Source organism: Nomascus leucogenys, chromosome X, assembly GCF_006542625.1.
Source record: "Nomascus leucogenys isolate Asia chromosome X, Asia_NLE_v1, whole genome shotgun sequence".
Lineage (NCBI taxonomy): Eukaryota > Metazoa > Chordata > Mammalia > Primates > Hylobatidae > Nomascus > Nomascus leucogenys.
Window position 1 is genome coordinate 57,014,448 of NC_044406.1, and position 13,464 is coordinate 57,027,911.

The 13,464-nt window shown below is 38.5% G+C and overlaps 1 protein-coding gene across 1 annotated transcript in view; it reads right to left on the bottom strand.

Annotated features, from left to right (window-relative positions):
• The window catches only part of MTMR8 (myotubularin related protein 8), a 111,713-nt gene that overhangs the window by 44,916 nt on the left and 53,333 nt on the right, over positions 1 to 13,464 (bottom strand). Inside the window, exons 11-12 of the mRNA XM_003272648.2 lie at positions 12,624 to 12,824; positions 9,864 to 9,992 (exon numbers count right to left, since the gene is read on the bottom strand). Coding sequence (XP_003272696.1) covers positions 9,864 to 9,992; positions 12,624 to 12,824 — 330 coding nt within the window. The remainder of the gene's footprint in view (positions 1 to 9,863; positions 9,993 to 12,623; positions 12,825 to 13,464) is intronic.

Here is a 13,464-nt window from a genome sequence, read left to right on the forward strand (position 1 = left end):
TTCCCTTTCCTAGTCAAAGAAAGGGGTAACAGAGGGCACCTGGAATATCGGGTCAGTCCCACCCTAATACTGCGCTTTTCCAATGGGCCTGGAAAACGGCACACTAGGAGATTGTGCCCCGCACCTGGCTCGGAGGGTCCTATGCCCATGGAGTCTCGCTGATTGCTAGCACAGCAGTCTGAGATCAAGCTGCAAGGCGGCAGCGAGGCTGGGGGAGGGGCGCCCGCCATTGCCGAGGCTTGCTTAGGTAAACAAAGCAGCCAGGAAGCTCGAACTGGGTGGAGCCCACTACAGCTCAAGGAGGCCTGCCTGCCTCTGTAGGCTCCACCTCTGGGGGCAGGGCACAGACAAACAAAAAGTCAGCAGGAACCTCCAGAGACTTAAATGTCCCTGTCTGACTGACAGGTTTGAAGAGAGTAGTGGTTCTCCCAGCACGCAGCTGGAGATCTGAGAACCTGAGAACGGACAGACTGCCTCCTAAAGTGGGTCCCTCACCCCTGAGCAGCCTAACTGGGAGGCACCCCCCCAGTAGGGACAGACTGACACCTCACTCGGCCCGGTACTCCTCTGAGACAAAACTTCCAGAGGAAATATCAGACAGCTGAATTTGTGGTCTCACGAAAATCCGCTGTTCTGCAGCCACCGCTGCTGACTCCCAGCCAAACACGGTCTGGAGTGGACCTCTAGTAAACTCCAACAGACCTGCAGCTGAGGGTCCTGTCTGGTAGAAGGAAAACTAACAAACAGAAAGGACATCCACACCAAAAACCCATCTGTACATCACCATCATCAAAGACCAAAAGTAGAAAAAACCACAAAGATGGGGAAAAAAACAGAGCAGAAAAACTGGAAACTCTAAAAAGCAGAGCACCTCTCCTCCTCCAAAGGAACGCAGTTCCTCACCAGCAACGGAACAAAGCTGGATGGAGGATGACTTTGACGAGTTGAGAGAAGAAGGCTTCAGACGATCAAACTACTCTGAGCTACGGGAGGAAATTCAAAACAATAGCAAAGAAGTTAAAAACTTTGAAAAAAAATTAGAAGAATGGATAACTAGAATAACCAATGGAGAGAAGGGCTTAAAGGAGCTGATGGAGCTGAAAGCCAAGTTTCGAGAACTATGAGAAGATTGCAGAAGCCTCAGTAGCAGATGCGATCAACTGGAAGAAAGGGTATCGCTGATGGAAGATGAAATGAATGAAATGAAGTGAGAAGGGAAGTTTAGAGAAAAAAGAATAAAAAGAAATGAACAAAGCCTCCAAGAAATTTGGGACTATGTGAAAAGACCAAACCTACGTCTGATTGGTGTACCTGAAAATGACGGGGAGAATGGAACCAAGTTGGAAAACACTCTGCAAGATATAATCCAGGAGAACTTCCCCAATCTAGCAAGGCAGGCCAACATTCAGATTCAGGAAATACAGAGAACGCCACAAAGATACTCCTCGAGAAGAGCAACTCCAAGACACATAATTGTCAGATTCACCAAAGTTGAAATGAAGGAAAAAATGTTAAGTGTAGCCAGAAAGAAAGGTGGGGTTACCCACAAAGGGAAGCCCATCAGACTAACAGCTGATCTCTCGGCAGAAACTCTACAAGCCAGAAGAGAGTGGGGGCTGATATTCAACATTCTTAAAGAAAAGAATTTTCAACCCAGAATTTCATATCCAGCCAAGCTAAGCTTCATAAGTGAAGGAGAAATAAAATACTTTACAGACAAGCAAACGCTGAGTGATTTTGTCACCACCAGGCCTGCCCTAAAAGAGCTCCTGAAGGAAGCACTAAACATGGAAAGGAAGAACCGGTACCAGCCACGGCAAAAACATGCCAAATTGTAAAGACCATTGAGGCTAGGAAGAAACTGCATCAACTAACGAGCAAAATAACCAACAAACATCATAATGACAAGTTCAGATTCACACATAACAATATTAACGTTAAATGTAAATGGGCTAAATGCTCCAATTAAAAGACACAGACTGGCAAACTGGATAAGGAGTCAGGACCCACCAGTGTGCTGTATTCAGGAAACCCATCTCACGTGCAGAGACACACATAGACTCAAAATAAAGAGATGGAGGAAGATCTATGAAGCAAATGGAAAACAAAAAAAGGCAGGGGTTGCAATCCTAGTCTCTGATAAAATAGACTTTAAACCAACAAAGATCAAAAGAGACAAAGAAGGCCATTACACAATGGTAAAGGGATCAATTCAACAAGAAGAGCTAACTATCCTAAATATATATGCACCCAACACAGGAGCACCCAGATTCATAAAGCAAGTCCTGAGTGACCTACAAAGGGACTTAAACTCCCACACAATAATAATGGGAGATTTTAACACCCCGCTAGTCAACAAATTTAAATCAACTGTTTTAAATATGCTCAAACAGCTAAAGGAAACCATAGAAAAATAACTAAAGGAAACCTGGAGAATAGTATCTCACCAAATAGATAGCATCAATAAAGAGACAGAAATAATAAAAACAAAACAAAACAGAAGGATATGAAAAGTACAATAATTGAAATGAAAAACTCACTAGAACAGTTAAACAACAGATTTCAGCAGGTAAAAGAATGAATTAATGAACTTGAAGTTAGGTCCACTGGAGTTACCCTGTCTGTGAGACAAAAAGAAAGAAAAATGATGAAAAGAGCCTCAGGGGCCTGTAGAAGATTATTAAGCAGACCAATAAGTGCACAGAGAGAGTCCTAAAAGGACAGGAGCGATAGAAAGGAGCGGAAAGAATATTCCAAGACATAATGACTGAGTATGTCACAAATTTGATGAAAGACATTAATCTACATATCTACAAAGCTCAATAAACTCCAAGTAGGAAAGCTTTAAACTTTTCCCTGATGAATATGGTATTACCTGTGGGTTTGTCATATGTGGCCTTTATTGTATTGAGGTACATACTTTCAATACATATTTTGTTAAGTTTTCATCATGAAGAGATGTTAAATTTTGTCAAATACTTTTCTTCATCTGTTGAAATGATAATATGGTTTTGTCCTTCATTCCACTAGCATTCTGTATCACATTTATTGATTTGCATATGTTGAGCCATTTTTGTATCCCTGGGATGAATTCCACTTGATCATAGTGAATTACGTTTTTAACATGCTGTTGAATTCTGTTTGTTAGTATTTTTTTTTTGAGGCAGGGTCTTGATCTGTGACCCAGGTGGGAGTGCAATGGTGCAACCATGCCTCACTGCAACCTTGATCTCCTAGGCTTCAGCCATTCTCCTGCCTCATTTTTTGATTTTTTTTTTTTTGTAGAGACGAGGTCTCACTATGTTGCCCAGACTGGTCTCAAACTCCTGGGCTCAAGTGATCCTCCACGTTAGCCTCCCAAAGTAATGGGATTATAGATGTGAGCCACCATGACTACGCCCTGTTTGCTAGTATTTTGTTGAGGATTTTTGCATTCGTGTTCATCAGGGGTATTGGCCAGGGATATTCCTTTTACTGTTATGTCCTTCTCTGGTTTTTGTATTAGAGTATGCTGTTTTTATAGAATGAGTTTGGACGTATTGTCTCCTCTTAAATTTTGTTGACTAGTTTGAGAAGAATTGGTATTCGTTCTTTAAATTGGTAGAATTCAGCAGTGGGGCCATCGAGTCCTGGGCTTTTCTTTGATTGGAGACTTTCTATTATGGTTTCAATTTAATTACTCGCTGTACACCTTTCCCTCACCAAAACCCAAGCTGCAGCTATACAGTGCCATCTTGAAAACAGAGCCACAGCTAGCGTGTATCCTGCTCCAAGAGCCAGCAATAACTGCATCTTTTCATTGCTGAAGCTGCACTGCCATTACACCACCTTAGTGGTGGTGCACCATTCCCCAGCCAAGCTGTTACAGCACTCTATCCTCTGAGAACAAGCTGCCTAGGAAGGGCTCTGTCTTGCACATTCTGGTGACTGCAGCAACCAACCCTAGCCTCTCAGAGCCTAAGTCCACTGCTCCAGCACAAAGGCAAGTGGTACTCTGTCCCTAGAGGAATAGGTAATCTTGCCAAGTAAAGAAACTGAGTACTGCCCAGCGATGTGCACAGTCAGCACACTCACGAGCCAGGTTCACTCTCCATGTGCAACCCTGTGCACTCACTAGCCAGGCATATTGCTTCCAGGTGCCCCTGCCCCAAGTTGGTGATTTGGCCCCCATGTGACAATGGCATACCAGCCAGACATGTTGCTTCCATGGAGCCCTGCCCCAAACTGGCAGACTTCTACTGCCTACATACTTACCAGCCAGGCATACCAATTCCAGGGGGTACCTGCCCAGAGTGACATGTACACTGAAAGTGAAGAGATGGAAAATGATATTCCATGCAAATGGAAACCAAGAGAGAGCAGAAGTAGCTATAATCATAACAGATAAAATAGGCTTTAAGGCAAAAACTATAAAAAGAGAAAAGAAGTTCATTATATAATGAAAAGGAGTTATTTCAACAAGATGATACGAAAATTTTTAATATGTATACACCTAACACCAGAGTACCCAAATAAATGAAGCAATTATTATAGATCTAAGGGAATAGACTGCAATAAAATAATATAAGGAGACTTCAGCATGCCACTCTCAGCAATGGACAGATCATCCAGACAGAAAATAAAGAAACATCACATTTAAATGACACACTAAATCAAATGGACCTAGCAAACATTTACAGAATATTCGACCAAACAGCTGCAGAATAAACAGTCTTCTCAACAGAACATGAAACTTTCTCCAGGACAGATCATATGGTAGCCTGTAGAACAAGCCTTAACAAATTTAAGAAAATCAAAATCATTTCCAGTATATTTTTTTACCACAATGGTATAAAACTAGAAATCAGTAACAACAGGAACTTCTGAAAATTCACAAATACATGGAAATTATACAACATGCTCTTATATGACCAACAGGTCAATGAAGAAATTAAAAGGAAGTTTAAAAATTTCTTGAGAGAAATGAAAATCGAAATACAACATACCAAAATCCTTGGGACAGAGCTAATGCAGTTCTAAAAGGAAATCTTGTAGCAATAAATGTCTACATTGAAAAAGAAGAAAGATCACAAATAAAAACCTAACAATGCACCAAAGGAATTAAACATTTTAAAACCCAAGTAAACCTGTAACTAGTAAAAGGAAAGAAATAATAAAGAGTAGAAATAAATGAAAGCGCCCAGGCACAGTAGCTCATGCCTATAATCCCAGCACTTTTGGGGAGGCCAAAGTGGGAGGATCACTTGAAGCCAGGAGTTTCCACCAGCCTGGGCAACAAAGCAAGAACCCATCTCTATAAAAAATTAAGATCAGCCAGGTGTGGTTGCATGTACCAGTAGTCCTAGCCACTTGGGAGGCTGAAACAGGAGGATCATGTGAGCTCAGGAGTTTGAGGCTACAATGAGCTATGACTGCATTACTGTACTGCAGCTTGGTCAACAGAGTGAGATCCTATCTCAAGAAAGAAAGAAAATAAAGAAAAGAGAAGAGAAGAAAGAGGACGAACTAGGTGGCTCACACTTGTAATCCCAGCACTTTGGGAGGCCAAGAGGGAGGACTGCTTGAGGCCAGGAGTTCAAGACCAGCCTGGGCAACATAGTGAGACCTCCATCTCTACAAAGAAATTAAACAACTAGCCAGATGTGATGGCATGCGCCTGTAGTCCCAGATACTCAGGGAGCTGAGGCAGGAGGATCACCTGAGCCCAGGAGGTCAAGGCTGTAGTTAACCATGATTGTGGCATTGCACTGCAGCCTGGGTGACAGATCAGGACCCTGTCTCAAAAAAAGAAAAGGAAAGAAAAGAAACCCAAATCTTATAAAACAGCCCTACCCCTATCTCCCTTTGCTGACTCTCTTTTCGGACTCAGCCCGCCTGCACCCGGGTGAAATAAACAGGCTTGTTGCTCAAAAAAAAAAAAAAAAAAAAAGAGAGACTTAAAATAAAATAGATCAATGAAACAAAGAGTTGGTTTTTTTGAAAAGATAAACAAAATTGAGATGCCTTTAGCCGGCCTAAGAAAAAACAGAGAAGACTCAAGTAAAATTAGATACCAAAAAAAGAGATACTACAACTGATGCTACAGAAATAAAAAGCATCACAAGACAGTATCAGGAACAATTCTATGCCAGAAAACCCAGATAACCTATAAAAAATGGATAAATTCTTGGTCATATACAACCTTCCAAGATTAAAGAATGAAGAAATAGAAAATCTGAACAGACCAATAGTGAGTAATGAAATCAAAACAGTAATAAAAATCTCGCATCAAAGAAAAGCCCAGGACTTGATGGCTTCACTGCTGAATTCTACCAAACATTTAAAGAACGGATACCAATTTTCCTCAAACTAGTCGGCACAACTGAAGAGGAGACAATATTTCTAAACTCATTTTATAAGGATAGCATTACCCTGATAGCAAAGCCAGGCAAGGACACAATTAAAAAAGAATATCCCTGATGAACACAAATGCAAAAATCATCAACAAAATACTAGCAAACAGAAGTCAACAGCACATTAAAAAGATTACTCACTATGATCAAGTGGAACTCATCCCAGGGATGCAAGAATGGCTCAACATATGCCAATCAATAAATGTGACACAGAACACTAATGGAATGAAGGACAAAAACCGTATGATCATTTCAATAGATGAAGAAAAGGCATTTGACAAAATTAAATATCCCTTCATGATAAAAACAACACGTTATGTACAGAAAGTATGTACCTCACTACAAATAAATGCCACATATGACAAACCTACAGCTAACACCATATTGAACAGGGAAAAGTTGGAAGTTTTTCCTTAAGATAGAGAACAAGACAACAATGCCTACTTTTACCACTTCTATTCTACTTAGTATTTGAATTCCTAGCCACAGCAATTAGGCAAGAGAAAGAAATGAAAGCTATCCAAATTGGAAAAGGGGAAGTTAAATTATCCCTGGTTGCAGATGACATGAGTGTATACAGTTGGCCCTCAAACAATACCAGTGTTAGAAGTGTCAGACCCTTGCACACTGGAAAATCAATATATAAGTTCTTACTTACCAAAAACTTAACTACCAGTAGCCCACTGTTGACCAGAAGCCTGATCAATAACATAAATCATTGATTAACACCGATTTTGTATGTTATATGTACTATACACTGTATTCTTATAAGTTAAGCTAAAGAAAAAATTATTATTAAGAAAATCATAAGAAAGAGAAAATACATCTACTATTAATTAAGTGGACGTGGATCATCATAAACATCTACATCTTTGTCATCTTTGTGTTGAGTAGGCAGAGGAAGAGGAAGAAGAAGGGTTGGTCTTGCTGACTCAGTGGTTGCAGAGGTGGAAGAAAATCCACATATAAATGGACTCACACATTTCAAATCTGTGTTGTTTAAGGGTCCACCATACACAGAAAACCCAAAAGACTCCACCAAAAAACTGCTAGAGCTAATAAACAAATGCAGTAAAGTTGCAAGATACAAAAATCAGCAGTATTTTTATACATCAATAGTAAACTATCTGAAAAAGAAATCAAGAAAACAATCTCACTTACAATAGTTACAAAAAACATATACTTAGGAATAAGTTTAACCAAGGAGGTGAAAGATCTTCACACTGAAAACTATAAAATATTGTGGAGGAAATTGAAGAGGATACAGATAAACAGAAGGATATCCCATCTTCATGGACTGGAAGAATTAATAAAGTGTCTACACTACCCAAAGTGATCTACAGATTCAATGTAATCTCTAACAAAATACCAATGGCATTCTTCACAGAAATAGAAAAAAGAACCCTAAAATTCGTATGGAACCACAAAATATCCCGAATAGCTGATGCAAACTTGTGGAAAAAAAAAAGAAAGAAAGCTGAAGATATCACACTATCTGACTTCAAAATGTACTACAAAGCTATAGTAACCAAAATAGCATGATACTGATCTAAAAATAGACACATAGACCAATGGAATAGAGAGCCCAGAAAAAAAAAATGCATATACAGGCAAAGGTGTGAAGAACAAACATTGGGGAAAGTACAATCTTCAGTAAATGGTGCTGAAAATAAATGGATACCCATATGCAGAAGAATGGAACTAGGTACATATCTCTCATCACATATAAAAATCAACTCAAAATGGATTAAAAAATCAAAGACCGAAAGCTATGAAACTACTGGAAGAAAACATAGGGAAAACACTTCATAATATTGGACTAGGCAACGATTTTTTGGCTATGACTCTAAAAGCACAGGTAATAAAAGCAAAAGTAGACAAATGGGATTACATCAAACTAAAAAGCTTCTGCTGCACAGTAAAGGAAACAATGAACAAAGTGAAGAGACAACCCACAGAATGGAAGAAAATATTTGCAAACTATCCTTCTAAAAAGGATTAATAACCAGAATATATAAGAAACTCAACTAAATAGCAAAGCAAACAATCTGATTTTAGAATGGGCAGAAGATCTGAATAGACACTTTTCAAAAGAAGACATACAAATGGCCAATAGGTATATGAAAAAATGCAACATCACCAATCATCATGAAAATGCAAATCAAAACCACAATGAGATATCATTTCACCAAGTTTGAATGGCTATTCACAAAAAGACAAAACATATCAAGTGCTGGCAAGGATGTGGAAAAAAGGGAACACTGACATACTATCAGTGGAAATGTAAATTCATACATTCATTATGAAAAACAGTATGGACTTCCTAAAAATATAAAAATAGAACTGCCCTATGATCTATCTGTCAATCCCATTACTGGGTATATATCCAAAGAAAATGAAGTCATTGTGTCGAAGAGATATGTGCACTCCCATGTTTATTGCAGCACTATTCACAATAGCCAAGACATGAAGTCAACCTAAGTGTCCATAAACGGATGGATTGAGAAGGAGAATGTGGTATATATACACGAGGAAATACTATTTAGCAATAAAAAAGAAAGAAATGCTGTCATTCACAGCAACACAGACGAGCTTGGAGAACATTATGTTAAGCGAAATAAGCCAGCCACACAAAGGCAAATACAGCATAATCACTCTATACCTCATATGTAGTACAATGATTGTGTCAATTAAAATTTAAAATGTAATAACAGCAAAAGAAACACAATAGACACTCAACTGGAAACAGAACATCCTAAACATGAAAACGGAAATTTGTGAAAAACCTACAGCTAACATCAATACTCAGTAGTGAAAGACTGAAAGCTTTCCACCTAAAATCAGGAACAGGACACCAGTGCCTCTCTTCACTACTTTTACTCAACACTGTACTGGAAGTTCTAGCCAGAGCAATTAGGCAAGGAAATAAAAGACATCCAAATTGAAAATGAAGAAATAAAATTCTCTTTTCAGAGATGACATGATCTAATATTTACAAAATCCTAAAGAATCCACAAAATGAGCTATTAGAGCTAATAAACATATTAATCTCTGTTTTGTACTCTTTGTGAGTGCTTCAGCCTGCAGAAGCTTTGGAAAAATATAGCAAACATTACCAGCACACTCCTGATTTCTCTCATTTTTCTTTTCTTTGTTGGAGAAGGGAAAGAAAAGTAGAAGATACAGAGGAAGAGTAAATCAATCAAACAAACATTATATTGACTGGTTGTATTCCTACAAATCAACTATAATTTCTTATTTATTTCCCTAAGCAGGTAACAGCAAAGCCCTGAAAACCAAAAGGAATTGGGCTCTTGTTTTCAGAAACAGCAACGTATGGGTGATATGAGGACAGAGTATCCTACTCCATAGCCAGGCTTGTACAGATGGTGGCAGCTATCCAAGGAGAAGCAAGGAAGCTGAGACCCTGGGACCTGCTGTAAGAAAGGAGGGAAAAACTTAAGAACTTACTGAATGTTGTAGGGCACAGTACTAGGATTGAGTACCCCATACATAGTGAAGCCTTTATAGAGAGGGTTCCTGAAGTCTGGTTTCCTCTGAACCAAGAAAGGCCACACAGAATGTGTTTTCTCATAGACTCTGTTAGAAAAGAAAAACAAGCCAAAAAATTAAAAGCAGTAAGCAAGTAATCTCAATAGTCCTGTTGAACTGATAAGCAGCAAATTTTACTAATAAGTAACCCAACTCAAGAAAGGAGGACAGGATATGACAGAATAAAAATAAGTGGATAAAAACTGTTGATAGAGTAACAAATTATCTGGGCTTCAATTTATCCATCTTTAAAATAAATGAGAGGTTAGAAAGAGTTCCATATTGGAGAACAGGATATTCTAAGTCCAGTCTCTGTGCGGAATAGCTGTGTGATCTTAAGAAAATTCCAAGTTTTTTCTGGGCCTATTTCCTCACTGTTAAATGTGACCTCTAAGTTATCTTCCAAATCAAGGATTTTATGAACTAATGACTTTTCTGGTTTTAAAAATTCTGGAATTGCTTTTACAAGTCTGGTAAGTTAAGAGATAGGTTCTATGGGGTGAATTTCTGGCTCGTCTATATTTCATTTTACTTAAAGCCAGCTTCTTCTCCCTTCAGAAGGTTTAAGACAGTGAAAGACAATTGGAAATTTATACTAGAAAATGTCATGAGTTATCCCAGGTGGGCAACTAAAGATTATGGCATTTATATTACAAAATTGATTCTTATACTTTAGTTGAGACCATGGGGAGGCTGCTTAACCAGTAAGCAAGTCCCTTAGTTAACACCTCAAAATACATGAGATCCACTAGTTCTCAAAGAGAGTTGCTATATAACCATTCATGAGAAGGTCATTTGCACACACACCATGTCAAAGGAAGCTAAAGGATAACTGAAGAGTGATATAAGTGGTAAGACCTAAAATTGTGGTCTTGTAACTTTTACAATTGTCAGAGCATTTCAGTGAGGCCAAAGGCTTTGTATATCCATCTTTCTCATTTGCTGTTGGTTTATAACAGAAAAAAAAATATTGCATTGGTAAGGTAACTAATTTGTTGAGTATTTACTATGTGTTCAAACGCTATTCCAGACTCTTTACCTAAAATACCTCCTAAAATTTTCCCAATAAAACCTTGTGAGATATTTTAGCCCAAAATTACTAATGAGAAAATTAGACTAAATATTAATTTGCTCAAGGTCACATAGCTAGTAGGTGACAGAGCCAAAGTTTGAACCCAAGTCTGCCTGATTCTAAAGCCCATACTTTTCTGTTCATGAATGAATGACACTTCTGCTTATTTTAAGTAATCACTATTTTAAAATATGTTAAAATGTTCAACTGTTATATTTTTTAAATGGATATTCAGATTTGTGTGAAAAATACGACATATACCTGATTTTAAGAGAAGGAAAAATATTATGGAAAAGATTCTGGGTTTAATGCATAGGTAAACAAAGACAGAATGAATATCTTAAAAGAATTTGGGGAGAAAGTGACAAAGGTCTAGTTGTAAAGACAGAGAGACAGAAACATGCATGGCATCAAGAAAGAAACTACCAAGTAAGTACAAATGTTGAAACAGAAAGACTCATTATTGTTCTCTATGTTGACAGGAAAACCAAATCACAGAGAAGTAATGTCATCTTGCTATGCTATAAAGGGGCCTGAGAGTTGGGCTAATTACTAACTCGCCAACAGCTGTGAAATAGGAGTGAGTTGTGAAACAGCTACTTTCCTATTTCTTTTTCTCTGTCTCTAAAATAATGAAAATACTGTTCATAGGAGCTCTACCTTGTCAATTTTGAAAAGTACTTAGGTCTCATATATTGCCAAGATGTTAGTTTAAGTGAGGGGTGCAAACTCAACTGCCTACTAGAACTAGGCAGATAACATTAGAAATGGGTTAAGAATAGAGAATGGTAAGAAGTGCAGTCAGCAAGAGTGAGTTTGCCTCATCCAAATGGAACAGCTACTATTCAGCTCTAGCTGTTTATTATCATGAGAAAATACAGTCTAGTGTTGCCAAAGCTCCTGATTTTTCAGAATATTTAGAAAAAAAATCCTAAAATAACTGGATTTTAATGTGAAATCTACTGATATTGAAATGTTAGCAACTAGGCATAAGAATGAGACAACGGACTTTGGGAACTCGGGGAAAGGGTAGGAAGGGGTGAGGGATAAAAGACTACAAATTGGGTTCAGTATATACTGCTCAGGAGATGGGTGAACCAAAGTCTTACAAATCACCACTAAAGAACTCATTCATGTAACCAAATACCACCTATTCCCCAAAAACCTGTGGAAATAAACAAAAATGTCGGCAACGAATTAGGAGTTTTAAAAAATACTCCACAGACTAAACAAACCATGCCTGTTGGGTTGGGCTCGGCCTATGAGCTGCTAGTTTGTAATCTCTGATATGAGTGAGAAAGGACTGTAGATAATGACTACTCATACCTGCACAGCAATTAATTATTTGCAAAGGCCTTGTACATCCATTATTTTACTGTATCCTCATGATTGCTCTAAAAAGTAGGCATTATTATCCCTATTTTACAGATGAGATATCTCAGGGTTCTGAGAGATCTCTGCGCAAACATTGAGTGCTTTATGCTTCAAAAGTTCTTTTTATTATTGTTATCTCCTCCCCTTTCTTGACAAATTCAGGGTGGTAGGTACATTCTTTTTGCACTGACCCCCTTCTCCCTGTTCAGTGTCTTCTCACAAAGTAAATTCACCTTAGATCTTCCCGATCCTTCTGGCAGTTACCAAGGAAGTTTCCAAACTGGCAGGAGAAAACATGGTCATGAATCTCCAGCAGGAAGTTTTCATTAAACTCAAAGGCACAGGGAAACTGTTCCATTAATTGCCAGATACAGTCTAGGAACTGGGTGAAGATAGGGGACACTTCTTTAGAGTCCCCATCGAGGTGGCCACACCTGAGAGATGCAAATAAAGGTAAAGAAAGACACTAGTTAGCATTAAGGATTACACTGTCGGGAATAGGCTGTAAGAGGGTCATCTCTTGTCTCTGTTGGTAGTGGCAAGGAAACACCTCATACCAAAATGCCAGCCAGAATCTCAAAGCTAGTCAATTCCAGCAGACCTCTTAGCTGCTGGTGTCCTTCACTGTCATCCATACTGTAAAGCCTTTGGTCATCTAGCCTATTTTTTTTATACACCCTCTTTCCAATAGAACTTTCTGCAATGATGGAAAATTTCTACAGTTGTGTTGTCCAATATAGCAGCCACTAACTGTTAAGCACTTGAAATGTGGATACTGTGACGGAGGAACTGAATTTTTAATTGTATTTAATTTTAATTAATTTAATCTAAATAGCTACATTTAGCTCTATGTGAGCAACAACCACATCTATATTGTTTACTGCATAGTACCTGGCACAAAACAGGTATTAAAGAAACATTTATTAAGTGCATGAATGAAACCTCATCCCAGAACTGTTTAATGTTTCCTCCCCACAATGCTCTCTTTACCAACCCTATCATCGACTGAAACACTATTCCACTGGAAACGAACACGGCACTCTCAGTTTCTACACTGAATGTTCTCTACCTTCT